The 21,293-nt window shown below is 41.9% G+C and overlaps 3 protein-coding genes across 7 annotated transcripts; all 3 read right to left on the reverse strand.

Annotated features, from left to right (window-relative positions):
• Positions 1-7: 7 nt before the first annotated feature.
• heatr6 (HEAT repeat containing 6) lies at positions 8-7,905 on the reverse strand. Its single transcript, XM_086308729.1, has 20 exons — positions 7,596-7,905; positions 7,245-7,352; positions 6,370-6,510; positions 6,170-6,285; positions 5,857-5,971; positions 5,672-5,773; positions 5,412-5,576; positions 5,105-5,322; positions 4,816-4,990; positions 4,531-4,737; positions 3,653-3,752; positions 3,171-3,559; positions 2,967-3,089; positions 2,772-2,858; positions 2,022-2,156; positions 1,813-1,935; positions 1,574-1,698; positions 1,358-1,454; positions 1,037-1,241; positions 8-884 (listed from the first exon to the last, which is right to left on the reverse strand). The coding sequence occupies exons 1-20, from the start codon at positions 7,887-7,889 to the stop codon at positions 274-276; spliced, it is 3,636 nt and encodes a 1,211-aa protein (XP_086164855.1). The 5' UTR covers positions 7,890-7,905; the 3' UTR covers positions 8-273.
• A 774-nt stretch (positions 7,906-8,679) lies between these two features.
• dynll2b (dynein, light chain, LC8-type 2b) lies at positions 8,680-10,329 on the reverse strand. Of its 2 annotated transcripts, none has more exons than XM_086308735.1 (3): positions 10,192-10,329; positions 9,494-9,638; positions 8,680-9,400 (listed from the first exon to the last, which is right to left on the reverse strand). In XM_086308735.1, exons 2-3 carry the CDS (start codon positions 9,623-9,625, stop codon positions 9,263-9,265), a joined length of 270 nt encoding a protein of 89 aa, XP_086164861.1. In that variant the 5' UTR covers positions 9,626-9,638; positions 10,192-10,329; the 3' UTR covers positions 8,680-9,262. The 2 variants fall into 2 exon arrangements, with proteins under 2 accessions (XP_086164861.1, XP_086164862.1); XM_086308736.1 differs by having other exon boundaries at positions 9,494-9,634; positions 10,192-10,325.
• Positions 10,330-12,017: 1,688 nt separating this feature from the next.
• On the reverse strand, positions 12,018-20,913 carry LOC147320626 (serine/arginine-rich splicing factor 1B-like). 4 transcript variants are annotated; one of them, XR_015131279.1, is made up of 4 exons: positions 19,003-20,913; positions 14,135-14,310; positions 13,872-14,044; positions 12,018-13,587 (listed from the first exon to the last, which is right to left on the reverse strand). XR_015131279.1 is itself a non-coding variant. In XM_086308734.1 (4 exons), the coding sequence occupies exons 3-4, from the start codon at positions 14,001-14,003 to the stop codon at positions 13,405-13,407; spliced, it is 315 nt and encodes a 104-aa protein (XP_086164860.1). In that variant the 5' UTR covers positions 14,004-14,044; positions 14,135-14,310; positions 16,600-16,749; the 3' UTR covers positions 12,018-13,404. The 4 variants fall into 4 exon arrangements, 3 of the variants coding, with proteins under 3 accessions (XP_086164860.1, XP_086164858.1, XP_086164859.1); XM_086308734.1 differs by lacking the exon at positions 19,003-20,913 and adding an exon at positions 16,600-16,749; XM_086308732.1 differs by lacking the exon at positions 19,003-20,913 and adding an exon at positions 16,538-16,749.
• Between the last annotated feature and the right edge of the window lie 380 nt (positions 20,914-21,293).

Consider the following 21,293-nt stretch of genomic DNA (forward strand, 5'->3'; position numbering starts at 1 on the left):
CAACATGTTTCAAAAGAAAGTTTTTATAGTTTAACAAATCCAGACTGCAGGGAAGTACATGCTTACACTTAAAAATCTTTAATCATATTAGTAAAATTAAAAAGACACAATCATCCTCTAACTAAGAATGACCAAAGTGGTATAAATGCATGAGATCAATACATAGGATTCAATTTATTCTTTTTCTTCCTGAAAATATTTGTATTTTTTCAGATTTCAAATATCTTTGAACAGATGTTCAACATTATCAGTCATAAATCACTGCCCAGCAGTTCATACATGATCCGCTTTGCTTTCAGTCACCTCTCTGTTAGTTTGGGTGTTTTCCCAAGTCTCTTCACAAATCTTTATTAAATCCTCCAGGAAATGACTCACCATCTCCTTACCCCTCTCCTCCTCCCCTTCCACCTTTAACCCCTTTATCCTGATCAAAATCTGCTCCACACTTCCAATTCTCTCCCGAGGGTGCAAACTTTCCCCCCTTATATCCTTCTCTGCCTCCTCTCCTCCTCCTTCCTCTGCTCGGAGGTACTTCATCAAATGCTCTCTGATGCCCGTCCCCTCCTCGCTGGCCAGTGACGTGCCGAGCCCGAGCATGTCCTGTGACTGGCTTACGCTGAGCAGGTGTAAGAGAGCCTGAGAGAGTGTGTGTCGCAGGCTGGCGCTGTAGCGGTACTCCAAGAAGTCGTTGGTGTCTTCGCTGTTCTCAAGGGCTGTTGCGAGGGAGCACCACACACGGGTGAACCGCTCTGTGTCTCCATAGCAGCCGCGGTGGGCGGGAACTGCAAGGGCAGCGGCAGATTTGATCCGCACTTTAAAGTTCTTACAGGAAGTAACAACATGGCAGAGCGCAGAGAATGCTTCGTGAGACCAGGCAGCTGAGTCTGATGAAGAGATGGACATGAGCAGCTTTTCAAAAAAACTGAAATCCAAATGAATCACTGCTGGAGACATTTTGCACAACAGCCTCCTTCAAATGTAATGCATAACACTGACAATGTATGATGCTTTTACAGCCCTGTGGTTAAACACTTACCTAGCGGCAAGGCGGGGTTTCTGAAAGCATTTCCCAAAGCATAACAGGCGTTCCATCTGACCTTCATCGTAGCCTCTGATTGGACCGTTTTAACCAGAGCACGCACTGCATCTTCCAGTGGCTGCTGGAACGCGGGCCTGGTCATCTGACTCTGCCGCAGGAAATGAAGCAGATTCCCGAGAGCGCGCACTGCATTAGACTTCACCTGGTAGGGATCGAGGGAGGACGTAAGTACACTCTACAAGATCTAACAGATGAATTCGGGGGCGTTTTAAAATAACCTGCATGTTTGTGTGAGTGTGAAAGCGTAGCTGCTCGCACCCTGTCTTTGTCTGCTGCTGCTCGCGTGGCTGCCTGCAGCATCTTGAGCAGCAACATGTCTGATAACTCTTCCTGGAAGTCCACACCTACACTCTCCCTGGTTAAAGAGAAACAAGATCAACTGTTTATAGGCATTCGGTATATTTTATTCTACCCTTTTAATATGATTTCAGTCTGTTCTGAGATTATATGTGTGGTACATCCATGCTGTCTTACATATTAACAATAAGAGTGTCTGTGAGGTTCCCAAGGGACCAGGCAGCCTTGGCACGCACATTTGTAGATCGATCATCGAGCGCAGCTAGGATAGTGTTTGCAGTATCAGCCACAAACATGACATCCTGAAAAGAAGAACATAATTGTTCTATTTTTTTCCAGAGGTTTACATATCTTGGATTCAAAATATCTGATTTAAATTGTAAATTGTGGTCATAGCTGGTGATCAGCACACCTACCTCTCTCAAGCAGGGGAACAGTACGTAGATCCCCAAAGCCCTGACGGCTGCCGTCTTCACCAGGTAGTTTTCAATATAGGTGAGTCCCAGCAGCACAGTGATGCACATCAGCTGGGTCTTGTCCTTAAAAACAACAGTACACATACAGCGCCGTGAAGCTCGGCAGCACTAGTGCAGAAAAACAAGTCCAATAAAAGGGGATAACTCACAGGCAGCTGTGCAAAGGCCTGCGGCAGAATGGAGGAGAGCGTGTCACAGGCGCTCGCCTGCAGCGTGGGATGTTGCTCATTCTGCAGCGCTCGGTTTAACGGGCCGCTCAACACTTCTGACCAAAACTGCACCACCTGTATTGTACACACATTGATTAAATTACCACACATTAATGTGGATTAGAGAGATTTTTTTTTTTTAAATATAACCTGTTCTTAATGCCTCCTTTTACTGTTGCTAAAGCCTGCACAGAAATTATCTGTACCTCAGTGGCAGCAGCTTAACTCTCAGTCTGTGCTCGACCTGTAGCTCATATGAAATCATGCTCCTACCCCTGTAAGTATAAGTATTTCAGGAAACTGTGGTTATCTTTATAATTACAAAGAGATTTTCCATCTAAGATCTCTGGGCTCTTTGAACTCAGGTTTTACACTTCTGAAAAATTATTTTACAATCTCTTAGAAATGCACATCAGTGTGTGAGGACAGAAAACATGACATTAGTGTCAAAGTCTGAGAAAAGTTTGCTTAAATGCTCTAAAACGTTACATAAATATATACTTTAAACCTGTCTGTTACATATGGATATTAAGAATAGCACTTACACTTAGATTTTAACCCTAAATTTGCTGAACCCATCTTTGAAACAGGCGAATGAGGATTTGTCCAAAAAGAACGAAGTGCATTTGTTTAAACCTCTGTAATCGTATGCTGTGTGTAATGCACTGTGTAGAAATGATCTGCATTTACCTGGCTTATGGGGACCCTTGAGCTCTCAGGCACGTTGTTTTCTGCTCTGTACTGTTGAATTATTCCCGAACCAAACTCCTCTAGCAACTAAATAAAAGACAGATGTTATTTCTAAATATCTGATACTTGTTTTATTGTGTACTGTTGCAGGATCAGTATTCAATTCATACTACTATATTATATAGAGGGCATTACTTTTGCTCCGTGCAGCTGTATGGAGGTGTCCGTCTCCCCAAGACAGCGTGTGCTCACTTGCCCAATCTCACACAGGTAGTGTTGAGTTAGAGGGAAGTAGCCACGCACCAGGTGAGACAAGACCTGAAACACAAGAGATTAAAAACATCTTCAGACTTTAGAAATGCCTGTTTGGAGCTTCCTGTCTGGCTCATTATTGCTCACCTGCAGAGCTTCAAGTCGAACAGGAGGTGGCTCTAAAGCAGCACCCCCTCCCACTCCTTCGCTGTCTGATTGGTCCTCTCTGGGTTGAGTCACTAGTGTCACACAGAGCTGCAGCAGCCACAGTCGCCGGCTGTCCTCTTCCCCTGGTGTGTGAGGAATGTGTGGGGAGTGTGTGCTAGAGCTCCGCTGGGAATGTTTGACTGGTGTACGAGAGGGTGAGGACACCCCGTCTCTTTGTCTCCAGCTGAGGCCCGAGTCCTGTGGCGTGAACACACCCATGCTGCTGCTGTGATCTGGCTGCTGGAGGAGCAGCTGCACCTCAGGGAGAGGAGCCTGCGTGGTCACCAGAGCGCCATAAAGTGTCAGGACTGACACACGCACATTCACATCTAAAGAAGGACAGATAGTTGTGTGGACGGTAACAGACTTCAGTGTCTTACATCCTATTGGCAGTTATTTCAGCGTGCCGACAACATACAGACCTCTGTGGCGCACATACGGACGAATCTGCTTCCAGAGCTGAGTGAGCAGGCCAGGTCTGAGGCGGTGATAGGGAGCGTTGGCTACCAAGTAGGCCAGACACTAACAGACGGAGCAGACGGATATTTACAGTGTGGATAACAAAGATGCATGTCAGAATTTAGCACTCTCTCAGCTCATTTCACATGAAACTCATATTGTAATTTACATCCTGATAAACACCACAAAAAAGACAAACAGTGACTAATCCTCTTATTTATATGCACACACAGACTGCAAACATGTGACCTTACACAGTAAAGGTATGTGAAGTTATTCAAAGTGTTAGCAGGCAATATGCAACCATCTAGCTAAACTGCTAATTGTCACAACAAATTCTGTTTATTTTTCGCTTCAATACTGAAAAACAACAACAACACTAATACTGCCCAGACTTATTCTTAATTCTATTTTTATGTCCGAATTTGAAAAGCGCAACTTTTAAAGACTATTCCAGAGTCTTTTCAGAACTTTTTAACACTATAAAAATCACTTAGCATACTTGTTTACTTTTGCATTATAGCGCATTTCATTACTGGAACCTGAACATATCGCATGTAATGAAATAAATGTAATTAAACCCTAATGGATTCATTAAGTTATCAGTTTTCGTCATACTTTATGAGACTGAGGGTGTAATTCCGCTGAAATTAAATGGAGTTTAAATTTAATTATGTTTACCTAATGAGTTTTTACAGCAAAGAAAAAAAAATCATTATGCTATAGTCTGTAACATCCGGGTTTATATTAAAGTTCAACAAAGAAATATTGACAGTAGCTGTAACCCAAAAGAGAAAGAGATGAAAGATAAAAAGTGTTCGTGGAGAGCAAATAATCGTACCTTTATGACCTGTGTGAGAGTCTGAGGGGAGGTCTCGGCCAGCAGGGCCAGACTGAGGGTGCGGTGCAGCTCTCTGATAGCAGTCGCCAGCGTGAAGGAGAAAGGGGTGTAAGATGTTCGAGGAGACGCCGTATCTTCAGCCACAGCCAGGAACTGCCGGGAGCTATCCAGCATGGCTGACAACACCTGAAGTGCACACAACCTCACCTGGAAGGGGGGTCAAGAGAGAGATGTTACAATCGTATCGGTCCAGAACTGCACAGTGTGTGTGTGCGTGTGTTGTACCTTTGGAGAGAGGTCCTTCAGAATAATTGTGACGAGAGTAAGAGGCGGTGATCCCCCGATGGGAGAGTCGGGGATGAAGGAAGACCAGTAACCGTACAGAGTTCTCTTCTCTACTGCTTTCACCACAACTAACAAACAGTGCAGCGCCCCCTGACGCACACGACCGTGGTTCACTCTGAAAGAGTGTAAACAGTAAAAAAAATTAAAAAAAAATTAAAAACATCTATTGATACTTTTAAAAGATACACATGCATGGGAGAAAAATATTTAATTAAGGGTCTTTCTGTACCTTAATTTGCTCTGTGCGTTGCCCTCTAGGTCGGAAAATTCAGAATCAGAACTGTTTAGTTTCCAGGACGGGTAGAGAAATGAGGCAGGCTGTTTTTCCTCCGCCCTGCCTTTCAGAAGTGCAGGCACAGTCTCTGCATCTCCTTCCTCTCGTTCATCCCCTCTGCTCTCCTCAGTTTTCGTCTTCTTTCCCCTACCTTTAGATTTCCTCTTTTTACTCTTTGGAGAGAGAAATACATTCAATTAAAAATCAGAGTTTCCTCAGTGTTTTTAAATATGGCCATTGCTGGTATCAACACTCTTCTTACCCCTGAAGCTTTTCCTGGCACAGCGACATCCTTTGGTGGCTCTAATGATTTTGGTGATTCTGCAGTTTTTGCTGCGGAGAGACTCTCGTACTGCGGTAAAGGTGCTGGATAAAGTACAGCCGGCCACTCCACAATCACACCTGGAGCCCCCTGGAACATGAGTCGCTGCAGAATACATGAGCAGGACTCCATATTAATACTCAACTCAACAAAAATTAATCAATTAATAATAACTGTGCACATGTGGTGAGATTTTACACCTTAAGTGCAGCCAGTACAGACCCGAGCTCCTCCCCTCCACCAAATTTCCACTTCCCACCTGAGAGACAACACTGAAGTCCCTTTAGAGCTGCTTGGATCACCTGCGCAGATTACACAATTTTATATAAGCAGGATTGAATTAATCTGTTTCTCGTTTAAATGTTTGTTGTTGAGTATCCAGTACCATGCAGTAGAAGAGCTCATCAGTGTCGGGAGGTTTGGTTGACTGCAGCGTTTTCAGGAAGGCTTGGAAGCACACACTTCTGTACTGATCATCCAAAGGCGGCTGACCAGGTATCCTGCAGGGACAGATGCAGACGATTAGAGCGACAAATACAAGCTTAAAGATGGAGAAACTGGCACTGCGTCTCATTCGAGTTCCAGATTCGAAGCAGCTCTTCAGAAATCAGATTATAGACACTACATCCAGGCTTTCATATAGCCTGCAGTTTACACAGATAAAAATGGCTACTGGCTCAAGCATGTTGTAGCAGTACCTGAGACAGATGTTGGCCATGCAGGTAAGAGCAACGCGGCGCAACTCCATGTTTGACTGAGATGGAGAACTATACTGCAGGAGGAATCCCTCTTCACCCAGTAAGTCGCTGAGGTGCTACAAATATATATACAAAAAAAATCTTGACGTAAATAGTCAACAGTTAGGGCACACTTTTCGGAAAGTGCACTAAATATCTACCTGGTGGCACTGAGGTCCATTCCCATAGACTACAGTGGAGAGTGCCAGGAGGACGTCTGTGTGGGTCCACGTACTGCATACTTTCAGTGCACCTGCAGTATAGTTCACCAGTACATCCAGCGTGTGCTCATACATTATTACCTTAAAAATAAAAGACAAATGTGGCTGTAAGTGCAGTATATCCCAACAACTACACAAGCTTTTATGACATCCCATTCTGTTAGTATGGAGTTGGTTGTCGTGATATAAGAGTTTCCACTAAGAATCCTCTACAGGCTTGTAAATTTCGTCCTCTCATCCAGAAGAGCATTTATGAAGCCTGATGCTGATGCTGGAATCTCTGTTCTAGTTCATCCCAAAAGGTGTTTGACGGTTGGATCAGTTTGGCATATTCTTCCGCATCAAACTAATCCTAGCACATCTTTAAGGAGCTTGCTTTGTGCACTGGGGCAGACCCAAGTTGGCACAGTTTCCCTAAAGCATTAAGATATGCCTTTACTGGAACCATCAACCCAGACCAAACAAACTTTATAGATGGCCCACTGCTGTCCGATATTTGGTGATGCAAAGCTGCTTGGCCATAGAAACCATGCCACGAAGCTCTCTATATATGGTTTTAATGCCTATTGAGGTCTGGATGTCTGTGGTTATTGATTTATTGCTTCCACTTCGCAATAATACCATTTAGTTGGCATCGGTCATCCTGTTATAGTACCACACTCGACTTCACCGATTTTGTTCATCTGTGGCAACGAGACTGAACGAAACACCTCAGTTCAGTGACAACTCAGTACTTTTGTCCATATAGTGTAAATGCGACAAAAGCAGTCCTAACAATACATAAGTGTACATGTGGCACAAGCATGACCTGTTACCTTCAGCTGGTTGAGCAGATGATGGACAACCTGGCAGAGTTTGATGACTAGATGCTCCTGAGTCAGGGGCACAAGACAGCTGGCATGTTTCAGCAGAGAACACACGTCCTGAAATGGAAATAATACACCAATACAGAAAAGAAACAAAATGCTGATGTCACAGTTGTTGGTTTAGTTTAGAGCTAGTCTCTTATTGGTTATATGGTTATCCTCGGGGCTCTGAAGTGCGTGGGTTTATGGCTATTTCAGTGTTTATTCATCCCAGCTCTGCTTCTAAATACAGAGGCGGCAGACTTTTATAGAGTTTGTGTCGCTGAAAACAGACTACAGGTCCAAAGCGAGTGTCCGTACCTCTGGACGGATGTTGACAGCGGGCTCGAAGGTCCTGTTGTAGTTTTCGGACAAGAGTTGGTCAAAGAGCAGGTTGAGCTCCTCTTTGAGTTGGACCGAGTCTGCTCGCAGGGCTCTCAGTTTTATGGCGCAGTTGGAAAACAGTTTCTCGGCCTCCGACTGTGAGCCGGGCCCCCAACCGGACGGCTCCATGGGAGTGAACGGAGCGGCCTCAGCGGACAGAGGCACCGGGGGGAAAACAGACACACCACCGCGGACAAGAGCCGGGTGTGACAACCCGCTCTGAGCCGCCATTACTTCTACTATCTCCTCGGTGGTTATTGGGCTTTCTTTAAAGCATCATATCCAAGAGTTCAGCTCATTACCGCCCCCCTGCGGTGAAAACCAGAAAAACAAAACTATCCATTTTACAGCGTTTACCGCTGTTGTGCCAAAAAGTGATTGTCTGCCAAAAACTGTTTTCCAATGTTTCTGTGTGTTTTTTATGTGTAATATCTTTACGTATGTATGGAGGCTTGTTTCTTCCACTGAAAAAATACAATAAAATAATTAATTTATTTTTTCTGCTATCCAAAAGCAGAAAATTTCACATTAGGCAACTCAAAATTTTGAATTAGTTAAAGTAAACTTTTGCCTGCATGCGTAGTCAACTTTATTTCACTGGCAGACATTAGCTTCCACGTAGTTTGATTTGCCATTTATTTTTTCTAAAACTGTGCTTAGCTTTACTGTAATTTTTTTTCACAGGAAAGCAAACGGTGAGAAAAGGCTGCAGTACACCACATTACACAAGAACTTAAGTGTTGAATAAAGGTGTTCATACCAAATACTAGCTTTTAAGATCATTTGAAACTGTACAAATTCGGTTTTTGCCTTACACACCGCATTGTAAATGCACAAAAAAAATTTCTGCATTTCCAAACAAGAGGTACTCTATATCTGCCTATTTGCAGTTATGTCAGAGCACCTAAAGTTTAGATGCATCACAATGCTTCAGAATACACGGGAGATAAAGTGCTCGACAGCCCAATAGGGTGCCAAGCCATTAATAGCTCATGGAAGTGAAATGAATTTAAAGCACACAAAGCATTTTGAACCAATTTACTGTCGTCAAAGTTTTTTCTGGTCAATATGAAAATATCACAATGACTACTCACTGAATTACATTCCCAAAGATCTACAACAACACTACAAGTGTCAACAGGAATGTTTAGGCATGTACAAAACCCTTAAAATCTCAGTATTTTGCATCCTTTATTTCATGTAAGCAACAGTCTCAGCATGGTTTGTCAGTGAAAATCAAAAGGATAACAAAAAAGGCTGTTGCTCATTTTAATTCAATGAAAATAAATTATACAGTCATGTGAACTAACATACAAAGTCTGTGCCACCACAACACAGCAAATTACTGGGAAGTCATGAGCCACAATGAGTCTGTTAGAAGTGCAGAGGCTGACTGAGTGCTGTCACCATAAGTCATTTTATATTGGCATTTTCTATGAATGACACATCACCAGTCCAGGCATTACACAAGCTCAAAGCACCAGCCACTGTTGGTAGTGTTGCAGGAGACAAAAATAATAACAGGCTGAAGACGGCAAGAAATTAGGAGGTAGTCATGTAGCAAATGGGAGAAGAAATGCTGAAATAGTTTAGGAGCCCACGTCTCAGCCAGACTTGAACAGCAGAATAGCCACTTGACCCAGGTAGAAGTAGATGAAATGCTTCGTCTCATGTGTCACATAGCTGCCAAAGTTCCTCCCAACAATGCAGTGCCATGTGGGGTTGTACTTCTTGTCAAACTCCTGCAGGGGAAGACACAAGTTAGCATCTTCTTGGCAAAAATGCATGCAACAAGTTTGCGCTACTCATTTTACTTTGAAGCAACAGCAACATACCTTTTTGACATAGGCGGCGATATCCTTCTCAATGTTATACTTCTCCATGGCCTGCATGGCACAGTCCACTGCATCCTGCTGCATTTCATCAGACATGTCTGCGTTCTTGATCACAGCCTTCTTGTCACCCATGTTGGCTTTCTGACTGCAGGAGACAAAGCAATCTTTACCGTGTCCGCTCAGCTCTTACCTTCTCATGACATCACTGTTATCACACAATGTGCCTAAGGAAGCGGTCACTGGCTGCAGGGGTGCCTTTTATTTACTTTCATTTTGAATAGATGATTTACATGATTTGCAAGTGAGAGCTAAATGAAACCAGGACACTATCCAAAACAGCTGATGGAGATAGGCGTCCCTTTTATTGAGGTCCCTCGTGTAATTTAAGACATTAACATAAAGGGCCCTTTATGTTAGGATCACAAGAAATAGAAGCCATGCGTCGCTGGCATCATTATTTGGTAAATGTTGCTCGAATAGCCCAGTTTAACCATTGCAACACGCAGTATCGCTAATTTAACCCAACAACGGTGTAAGTGCTCCGATTACCAGGTTTGCAAATAATGTGCAGCAAGTAAGGTAAGAGCCTGAGAGCGTGGATGAGCACGCGGGGTACAGAAACCTCACCCCTCGCGCTGACCTGCTCACTGTGACAATTCGCAGCAAAGGTTAGAACCAAACGTGCATTTTACTCTTACCGTCTTTCAAGAAAGTCTTAACGTGCAACGGAGTGCGATGAAGGGACCGCGCAGGTTTTTCCTTTATTTATGCAAGGAAGTGTGCCCCCGTGCGTTCCGCCCTCCACTTCACATTCACCACGTGATTGGCTCGAGCGAAGCCTCCACCCTGCCAATGGCGTGGTTTTACTTGCGGACAGCACCCCGCATCTTATTTCCACCCAGAATGCAACGTTTCACCCGTTCCCTCCCCCAACTTGCCTCATTGATCCAGGTGATTGATGTGCAACCCCCCTCGGGCCCAAAATATGCACATTCATAACTAATAAAATAGTTATGAACAAGATTTTAGTTTTTTCAAATCATATAACAAACACAGGTTCAAATTGTCCTGGTTTGCTTTTTCTCTTTTTTCTCCCTTTTCCACAGTCCTCAGTACCTCACAGTAACATTAAATTATACCCGTTATGATCATTTTCAACTTCATATGTTTTATTCTTGGGCTCCCATTGCATGACTCATAATCATCCTTATTTATTCATGCTGGTATGACTGTAATTTTATTTGGTGTCCATTTCTACCCTCTTTCAGAAAGGTAGTGTAGATAACCAAGACCCTAAACTGAGGCATTGCAAATGTGCCCAGAAGTTTACTTTCACTTATCACAAGCATAAACATCACAGTCCTTTTGTGTGTTAATGATTTCTTTGAACTGTTCTTTTTCCACAGTGTAGTGATTTTACAGCATACATCTTTAATGATTTTAAAGAAACAAGTTGGAATTATTTTGGATTCTCTATAATCCACAGAGAGTCAATTTTGTGCACACACTCGCTTAAATCATTTAAGTTGTGCTGAAAGTTCTACAGTGTTTTTTTTAACTTGATAAGACCTATTAACTTCTCATTGATTGTCACAATTGACTATAAATGGTAGTTTCTTTGCCAACACATAAAGTATTTATTTGACAGCAGTTGGTGGATTGACCAATGGGGAAGTCCAATGGGAAAGTCCAAGGAACTCTTCGGTGAAGATCTAAGGAAGAGGATTGTAGATCTACACAAGTTGAGAAGGTCTCTTGGAGTGATTTCTAAACAACTGCAGGCTCCAAGATCATGAGTTCAAAGTACATAAGTACAAGTCATTCAGATGTGTCACCACTTTTCCAGTGTCTGGAAGAAGACCCAAACTGTCACTGAAATTGGTTAGTACGTTCAAGGGAACCTCCAAGGCTCAAGCAGGCCATTAACTGGAACTGCTGGAACACCATGGTGACCCTGCAGGGTCACTGTCCACTGTCACCATTAACTGAGATGTCAAGCTTGACTGAAATTTCCAGCCATGAACAAACCAAATGCCTGGAGATCCTTCATACCCCGTGAACATACCCCACGGTATGACACGGTATGGCCAACCATAGTGATGGTAGCATCATGTTCTGGGGTTGTTTAGCTGCCACTGGTACTGGTACACTGCACAAAGTGGATGGAATCATAACGAAAGAGGGCTACCTCCAGATTCTTTAACTTCACCTCAAATTAAGAGCTAGATATTTGGAACTTGGACCCAACTGGATGCTTCAACAAAAAAATGAACGCAAATACACATGAAAACAGGCTAACATTAATTTTCTGGACTAGCCTTCCAAAGTCATGACCTCAACCTCAGTGAAAATTTGTGGGATATGCTTAAAAGCTAAGTCCATGCCAGAAACCAACCAACAGAAGAGCAGTCAAATATCAGGCCAGAAATATGTCAGAAACTTGTAGACGTACTGTGTAATCTGATAAATCTGCAGAAATTGTACAAAAAAGAAAAACAGGAAAACAGGAAACTGTAAACTGATTTTTTATTGAAGCTTTTCAATGTACTGGAGATTATATTTATCCTAATGAATATGCATCTTCTGCAGAAAAGCGCTGACCTAAGAGAAATGTGACATACATAAAGTCACATTCTCCTGTAACCTCCCAGTCTCCCCACCCTCCGTAAGTGTGTTCATGTTTAGCTTTACCACTCTCCTTATGTGCGTGGATCCATCCTGCACCTCCCAGCCCTCCTCCTGGATTACACCAAGCTTTGATCATGTTAATTTAAAAAAGAAAAATAATTCTCATCAGGAAGCCTTCCCGTGTGGAAAGAAATTTTCTTTCTGCTGTTTGAAGGCCAATTTAAAGTTTGAATATTTCTACAAAATGTTTCCACTTTGATGGGGTTATGTGGACAGGGTCAGGGGTGGGGATCCTCTCCCGGTAAATTGCTCCCATGCTCCTGCTCCATGTATCCATCCTGAAGCCTAATCCTAATCCGGCTCCGGAATGGGGAGACAATGAGCCCAGTCCAGACCTTCAGAATACCAGCAGAACCAAAGAGAAGGAGGCAAGTTAGAATCACACCTTCAGGAAAATGCTTAAAGAAATGTCAACAAATACAGCTACCAGGGACAGAACCATCACAGGACTTTATAATGTTTTAGAAAAATCTGCAGGGACTACTGAGAAGAATCACTGGACTTTAGGGGCTTGTCTAACCTTGCCAGTATGAACTTTAGAATGTGAGCATGCAACAAACAAAACCTTTACTACAACCACAAACATCTCATTACAGTAATCAGCTATGTTCAAGCATATATTTATGGCTAAAATGGACTAAAGCCTTATCTTATGCAGATTTCAGATATAGAGACCACAGCCATTGGTGCCATATCTGACTCCTCCTCCTCCTGCTTATCCTAATATGAACAGTCTCCTCTGTTCCCATCCTATCCTGCTCCTCTGAACTCTGAACAGAGAAACACGGGAAAGGGTCAAAATACAATTTTATAAGCAATGCTGGTAACAAATATATGTATATTAATATATATACATCCATAACAACCCCAGTATAAAAACCAAAACACAAAGCATACAATCCACACACAGGTTGGAACTGGAAGAGGAGGAGTACACACATAGGAAGGGACAAGTTTGCAGGAAAAAGGTTTAGATCATTGTGCGTGAAAAGGGTGAGAAAAGGATATAAGTAAAGGGGACATACATAAACCAGGAAAATTCAGCTGGTCTAAAGCAAAATAAATCCCGCAACAGAAATCTGGGGGAAAAGAAACACACAAGAGATGCAGGAAACAGTTAACACAGCAAATGGTCCATGGAGATCTGTTCTGTGAAGTCTGTCGTCTCCACTCTGAGACGAGCTGGTGGGATGAGCTGGTGGTTTATGTCATAGGAGGGGCGTCTAGGTGCGAGAGCGAGAGCGGGAGCGTCGGGGAGAGTAGTGAGGAGATCCTCTGCTGCGATGTGGGGAGTAGCTGCGTGACCCGCTGTTGCTCCGGCTTCGACTATGGCTACGAGAACGTGAGCAACCGTAGCTGGGGCTGCGAGGGCCGTCCATCTTTATGCGAATGTAGGGCGTCTCACCCTGAACATACAAACAGAAGAGCGGGAATGGCAAAAGAGCTGCTTGATTACATTAATTGTGGTTAAAAACATTTGGAAAAGATTGCTGCCCTCTTACAAAGAATCTCCACGAAAGAAATTAAAAATGGTCTTAACATTGTACACCATCTGATTAGTGTCATTAATGTAGAATTTCACCATTTTCCTCACTCTCCCTGCTCGAAATTTTGTATCAGGACTTACCTTGGAAAATTTAAATCCTAAAATTTACTCCCAGAGCTATTCATTGCAGCGACCCTAACCTACCTCATGGGAGCAAAACTTGGTGTTATCCAATTTACGGATGGCGTAGGTCATGTCTTCCTTGCGTACAAACTCCACCACGCCAGTGCCATCACGGTACACGTCAGCATAACATACATCACCTGCCTCCCGCATGTGATCCTTCAGGTCCTGCCAACTCCCGCTGGGGGGAAGGCCTGACGTGAAGAATAGGGATGTTATAGGAAATGTAACACATTAAGGTGGGGAGGTAATAAGATGCGAGGTGACAAGATGCACGCGCCTACCTGAGACTATAACCCTGTACTCGGAGCGCCGTGACAGGGGACCATACCGTCCCCTTGGGGCTCCTAAAGCTCTGCCACCACCTCCCCTTCCACCTCCACTTCAAGGGAATTCAACACGCAGACGGTAGCCATCATAGTCGTAACCATCACGTCCATAAACAGCATCCTCTGCATCCCTGAAGAGTGATACTGACACTCACGCACTCCTCGGAACATGACAGAGGGTACCGACTTTTGACTTTTGGACTACTGAAGAGTCAACATATCACTTTAATGTGTTAACGTAAAACTGAGCCAATCTAACAACAAGCATACAACTTTTTCTTAAGATTCAGAGAGGCAATTTGATGGTCTGTTTTCATTATCTCATTTGTAGTGCAGACGAATTAGAGTAGTCTTGTTGTCCAGTTTACCCTCAATGATAAAAAAATGGTAAGGACAAAACAGTATGCAACCACAGACAGTATAAAATGTGTTGCCACCTACTGGCTTCTGAAGTCTGGGTTAAAAAGCTTGGAGGTGGGGATTTTTGCACAGTCAAGCTGGTGCTTTGAAATAGGATGTGAGGAAAGAAGCTTCTCTTTGTGAAACCACATGCTTAAGTGGTTAGCCAATGAGCATTACCTTTGTGAAACTTAGTATGAGAAAGATTTAAAACCGTGACTCAATTTTTTAAATTCGGTATTACCCCAAATGAGTGACTGAACCCATAAACTCAGCAAAAAATTGCTTAGAAAGGTTAAGTAAGAAAGCCAGTTTCCCGTAGATTTACATAGGAACCCAAGTATTTTGAAACTGCAGTTATTGCCCCCTAGTGGCAATCAAATAGAATGCAGATTTAATTGCTTTCACTTTTCAGACTTGCAAAGCACATCTGTGTTTTATATTAAACCCATAAATAACCGAAGGCATTAAAAATATTGCTTCACCCAAAATAAAATTGCAACATTGGTCTTAATTTACTTTTACAACATTATCTAAAATTGGCATAATTTTCTGAGGACACTTCTTACATGGAGAGACCAATACAGCTGTGTAAATAAATCACAGTGCACATTAATTAGACATGGGAAGTGTTTTTAGAGAAACGTCATTTCTTTATTAAAACACTCAGACCCCATCAGTCCCAGTGTCACTCTCCATGGTGCTGAAACAGCAAACTATGTTCTGTCTGTTCAATCATTTTTTAATTGAAACACACACTTTTACAGAAAAGCTGGAAATAGAGCTGACCGCCTACTTCCAGTGGTATGAAGGATTTCATTAAATACAAATGGGAAATATCAGGGGGACTTACAGGGACGTTTTCAATGAGGTTTCAAGATATCTTGCTCATCTTACTTCATAATAGCTTTATTTTACTTTTAATATAGTGTTTACTTAATTAAAAAAATTATTTAACTGTTTTAGCTAAATTCTAGTTACAGATGTTTATTTTTCTACTGATAAGTTCAAAGAACAACTCTCCTGTAAATCATTTTGAAGATAAATAGTTTAATTTGGTCAAACTTTGTGAAGCAAGTGCCAGGGATACTACTTTAAAAGGCTTTGCAAGGTTTACTGTTCAAATTAATCTGTTTATTATAATCTATATAATAGGGTCTTTGTGCAGACCTTTGAAAACATCTCTGGATAATACAGGTGGGAGTAGACCTGTGTACCTGAGATGACCATATTACAAATATCTGGTCACTATGGCATAATACAGAGCCAATAAAATGAAAACATCTGAAACCCAGCAGTCTGTATCCGGAACCTGTGAAACTAGTTGGTTAAAATCTATGGAAACTCATTTCTGCCACTTTCTAACTCATATTTTGGAGAAATAATACCAGAAACTGAAAAAGAATAAGGACATTTTGAGGTATTAAGTTGGAGTTTTGACTTATGAATGGCATATGTCAAAACTCTTTGTTTCTTCCTCCTTAGTGGTAGAAATAAGATTTCATAAAAAACTGAGCTTATAATTTAAAACCAATATTATCTTATTAACACCAGGGGCAAATCTACAGGGGGGGAGGGTTCAAATGTCCCCCTGGTGTAGAGCATTGCCCCTCAGCTTTTATATCCTTAAAATACTTGTAAAAACTAATTGCTTATTTATTTATTTATTGGGAGGGGGTTTTGTTGTCTCATTTATACCTAAAACTGTCTGTTTTCTTAGAAGAGATAATGATACAATATATAGTTTTAAAGTGTTTTTTGTGGATATTTTGTTGACTCCATACACATACATTGCCCCAAAAGTAATAAATACAAATAAAAAACAAAACATTTTTAAGCACAATTACCTACAATTGTCACCCAAATTAACAATGACAACCATTTCAATATACATGCTTATTCTGAAGTACAATTCTAAAGTGTGGGCATTAACATGAATCTCTTTGGCTTTAAAATCACCTTTAAAGTCTGTCCTGATATTTCGGTGTAAACATGAGTTAAAATGTGGCACTGCAGCCCACCTCGGGTCCTCAAATTCTACGAAGGCAAACGGCGGACCTCCTCTCCGGTTTTTCAGGTCAATATCGCGAATGATTCCGTATTTATAAAACACGTCCTAGCGTGCTAGCGCTAGCAGCGAGCTAGGGTGACAGTTAAACGTCTGCGGCCCGAACAAGGCAAGGCAAGGCAAGGCAAGGCAAGTTTATTTGTATAGCACAATTCAACAACAAGGTGATTCAAAGTGCTTTACAGAGACATTAGAAACAAGAACAAATAAAAAGCATGATTTAAAATTGATTAAAACAAGCAAATAAACTAATTAACAAACAAACAAACAAACAAACAAACAACAGTATATGAAATCAAAACAGATAAAATCAGAACAGTAGATAAAATCAGTAGTTAAATGTAAGTTTTGAAATTTAAGCTTAAAGTGTGGATTTGGTGCTTTATTCAAATGCAGCTGAGAACAGGTGAGTCTTTAACCTGGATTTAAATAAACTGAGTGTTTCAGCTGATCTGAGGCTTTCTGGGAGTTTGTTCCAGATATAAGGAGCGTAAAAGCTGAATGCAGCTTCTCCGTGTCTGGTTCTGACTCTGGGAACTGATAAAAGACCGGATCCAGATGACCTGAGGGATCTGGATGGTTCATACTGGGTCAGGAGGTCATTGATGTATTTTGGTCCTAAACCATTCAGAGCTTTATAGGCCAGCATCAGAACTTTAAAGTCTATCCTCTGACGGACAGGCAGCCAGTGTAAGGACCTCAGAGCTGGACTGATGTGGTCCACTTTTTTGGTCTTAGTGAGGACTCGAGCAGCAGAGTTCTGAATGAGCTGTAGTTGTCTGACTGATTTTTTAGGTAGACCTGTAAAGATGCTGTTACAGTAATCAAGCCTACTAAAGATGAATGCATGGACTAGTTTTTCCAGGTCCTGTTGAGACATCAGATCTTTTATCCTTGATATATTCTTGAGGTGATAGTAAGCTGACTTTGTTATTGTCTTAATGTGTTTTTCCAAGTTTAGGTCTGCATCCATCACTACACCCAAATTTCTCGCCTGGTTTGTGGTTTTTAGATGTATAGATTGAAGTTCTCTGGTGACCTGTAATCGTTTTTCTTTGGCGCCAAAGACTATTACCTCAGTTTTGTTTTTGTTTAGGTCTGCATCCATCACTACACCCAAATTTCTCGCCTGGTTTGTGGTTTTTAGATGTATAGATTGAAGTTCTCTGGTGACCTGTAATCGTTTTTCTTTGGCGCCAAAGACTATTACCTCAGTTTTGTTTTTGTTTAGCTGGAGAAAATTGTGGCACAACCAGTCATTGATTTCCTCAATGCATTTACCAAGAGCCTGTACAGGGCCTCGGTCTCCTGGTGACATTGTGATATATATTTGTGTGTCATCTGCATAGCTGTGATAGTTTATTTTGTTGTTGTTTATAATCTGTGCCAGTGGGAGCATGTAGATGTTAAACAGAAGGGGTCCCAAGATGGAACCTTGGGGAACTCCACATGTGATACTTGTCTGCTCAGATGTGAAGTTACCTATTGATACAAAGTATTTCCTGTTTTCTACGTATGTTTTGAACCAGTTTAGTACAGTTCCTGAAAGACCTGTCCAGTTCTCCAGTCGTTTGAGTAATATGTTGTGGTCAACTGTATCAAATGCTGCACTGAGATCCAGTAAAACTAGGACTGACATTTTTCCACTGTCTGTATTCAGACATATGTCATTAAACACTTTGGTCAGAGCGGTTTCAGTGCTGTGGTTCTGTCTAAAACCTGACTGGAAGGCATCGTAGCAATTATTCTGTTTTAAGAAGTAACTGAGCTGTTGAGAAACTGCTTTTTCAATGATCTTACTTAAAAACGGGAGATTTGAGATCGGCCTGTAGTTGTTCATTTGTGTCTTGTCAAGATTGTCCTTTTTCAGTATAGGTTTGATTACAGCAGTTTTTAGTGATTCTGGAAACACACCTGATAATAAAGAAAAGTTGACGATCTGCAACAGGTCTGACTCTAAAGTCTTTGAGACCTTTTTGAAAAAACTTGTTGGCAGGACATCTAAACAGCAGGAGGAGGAGTTCAGTTGACCTAAGATGTCCTCCAGGTCTTTGCTGTTAATAGGTTGAAACTGTTTCATGGTGTTTAAACAGTTTTTTGGTGGACACAGTACATATCCTGGATCTGCTGTTGATGTACCAATTGCTTGTCTAATTTTTTGGATTTTTTCAGTGAAGAATTTGGCAAAGTCATTGCAGGCCATGGTCGAATGAAGTTCAGCTGCCACTGACACAGGGGGGTTTGTTAGCCTGTCAACTGTAGAAAATAAGACCCGAGCATTACGAACAAGCAGTTAGGGGGAAAATAGATAAATAAAGACACAGCTTTTATCTGTAAAAACAAAATATGTGCTCACAGTTTGACTGGACTGGTGACATGAGTGCCAATACTGAGGAAGACCATCATGACGCTACTGAATGGAGACCAGGGACAGCGTACGTCACACGCACACGTAATAAAGCGGCAGACCGCTTCTACAAGTGCGAGACAAAACGTGATCTTAGATAAGAGAGCGAGAGACAAAATAGTTCTAGTATTTATACAAGTCGTGTTTCAGCACCCACTAGATTTTCAGCCATCACAGTTTAAACGTGCTGGCACAGACACAATCAAATACTTGCATTTTTTTTCTTTTAAAGAAATGCCTTTATTTAAATAGGTATGTGATGATGAGACAAGAAAGCAGGAAAGACTGAAGCTGAATACGAACCCAGTTGCTATAAATGACCCTGAGGCTCAACTACTTAAGTAAACCAACACCTGAGGAAGTTATTGAATAATAATGAATATCGTTAACCCCACTCTCAGACCTGGACAAACGGGAAGAGTTCTGTCAGGAAAGCCATTTGGCATAAAATCTGTCCAAGACCAGATTACCAACAACTGCCTCCAGAGCTGTTGCACAATAATGTGCCTGAAGATGACAGAAGAGTGGGGGAAGATGTTAATCTTTTCTTCTCTCACTGCCTCCTAACACTAACAAGAGACAGCACAAGCAAAGAAGACAGAAGGCAAAGATGGAGGTGGCAAAGTTGAAGTTAAGAATGTCATTGAAAATTACCAGAATGGACAAAATTAGAAAGTAGTAGATCAGAGGGACGGCTTAATTTGAAGACAAAGTTAGGGAGACAAGGCAGAGATGGTTTGGACATGTGCAGAGGATGCATAGTGGGACGATTGTAGTTCAGGGGGTTGAGAAGCTTATCTGTAACCGGAAGGTTGCCAGTTCGATCCCCAGCTCTCTGTCCTGGTTGTTGTGTCCTTGGGCAAGACACTTTACCCTACCACCTACTGGTATTGGCCAGAGGGGCCGAGGGCACGATATGGCAACCTCGCCATTCAGTGACTGAATTGAGAAGCGCTTTGGGTGCCTAGAAAAGCGCTATATAAATGCAATCCATTATTATACTAGACAAATGAAGATGGAGTTGCCAGGCAGGAGTAAAAGAAGACCTCAGAGAAGATTCATGGATGTAGTGTAGGATATACAGAGGACTGATGTCATAGAGGACAGGGTGAGATGGAGGCAGATGATCCATTGTGGAGACGTCAAAGTGGACCAGGCAAGAGGAAGAAGAATGAGGCAAATCTGGCTTCATCATAAGAGACAAAGAAGTGTAGAGTGCGGGACTGAAAGATCTGAAAGAGGTAGCACCTTGGCAAACAGTGCTCCTGCTAAGCTATGAGATTTTTAAGACAATGAAATTAACAGCAGCCACCTAGAGGAATATGTTCAAATACTCTGTACACACCATTTTTAATGCAGTGAAAGAAAAAAGTCAGTTCATCTAATGTTGTAGAACGTTTTATTAAAAGAGAATAAAGCTTTGAGATAATCGAGATCATGTGTAAGAAAACCAGAAGTCAGCCACCGCTAGAAAAAAAAAAAAAAAAAAAAACTGGACCAAAAAGAAAAACAAAACAAAAGAAAAAAAAAAGATACAAACCACATTAAAGTTACGATCCCTTGTCTCCTCCCAGACTTCCCTCTTCACCCCTCCCTCCCTCCTCCACTGGTAACGGTTTTCCACTATTTACCACTCCTTACGCGTGTGGATCCATCCTGCACCTCCCAGCCCTCCTCCTGGATTTGATCCATGCTTTTCTCTTCTTTTTAATTATTTAAAAAATAAAAATAAACGGTGCGGCACTGTGTAGCCAGTAAGTCTGTCTGTGAGGTCCCACACAAAAAGGGAAATTTTGGAAAATTCGAAAGCCAATTTTCTCTGAATATCGCACTACAATGGTTCCGGTTTGATGGGTTTATGTGGACAGGGCCAGGGGGTCGGGATCTTCTCCCGGTAAAAACGCTCCTATGATCCTGCTCCATGTATCCATCCTGAAGCCTAATCCTAAACTGATCCTGAATCCTGATCCAGCTCCGGAATGGTGAGACAATGAGCCCAGTCCAAACCTTCAGAATACCAGCAGAACCAAAGAGAAGGAGGCGAGTTAGAATCACACCTTCAGGAAAATGCTTGAAGTAATGTAAATAAATGCAGCTACCAGGGAGTTTACTTTGAGAAAAAGGAGAAAACCATCTATAATCAAGCCCAAAATACAAAGATTTACTTTGTATGATAAAGGATGATAAAAAGCACCAAACCCCCCCCCCAAAAAAAAAACCACCAAAAAAAAAAAAAAAAA

The sequence above is a fragment of the Aulonocara sp. 'chitande type north' Nkhata Bay genome, linkage group LG10, assembly GCF_057382095.1.
Source record: "Aulonocara sp. 'chitande type north' Nkhata Bay isolate Kocher_YH1m ecotype deep benthic linkage group LG10, A_spYH_male_GT1.1, whole genome shotgun sequence".
Taxonomy (NCBI): domain Eukaryota; kingdom Metazoa; phylum Chordata; class Actinopteri; order Cichliformes; family Cichlidae; genus Aulonocara; species Aulonocara sp. 'chitande type north' Nkhata Bay.

Excerpts from the sequence above, each read along its gene's own strand:
- heatr6 (XM_086308729.1), bottom strand. The coding sequence starts at position 7,889 with ATGGCGGCTCAGAGCGGGTTGTCACACCCGGCTCTTGTCCGCGGTGGT. Across the intron at positions 5,323-5,411 it reads TGCCAGGAAAAGCTTCAGGG|AGTAAAAAGAGGAAATCTAA; the intron begins GTAAGAAGAGTG and ends CTCTCTCCAAAG. Across the intron at positions 4,991-5,104 it reads AACGCACAGAGCAAATTAAG|AGTGAACCACGGTCGTGTGC; the intron begins GTACAGAAAGAC and ends ACACTCTTTCAG.
- dynll2b (XM_086308735.1), bottom strand. The coding sequence starts at position 9,625 with ATGGGTGACAAGAAGGCTGTGATCAAGAACGCAGACATGTCTGATGAA. Across the intron at positions 9,401-9,493 it reads TCGCCGCCTATGTCAAAAAG|GAGTTTGACAAGAAGTACAA; the intron begins GTATGTTGCTGT and ends CTTCCCCTGCAG.
- LOC147320626 (XM_086308734.1), bottom strand. The coding sequence starts at position 14,003 with ATGCGGGAGGCAGGTGATGTATGTTATGCTGACGTGTACCGTGATGGC. Across the intron at positions 13,588-13,871 it reads CCAAGTTTTGCTCCCATGAG|GGTGAGACGCCCTACATTCG; the intron begins GTAGGTTAGGGT and ends TTGTATGTTCAG.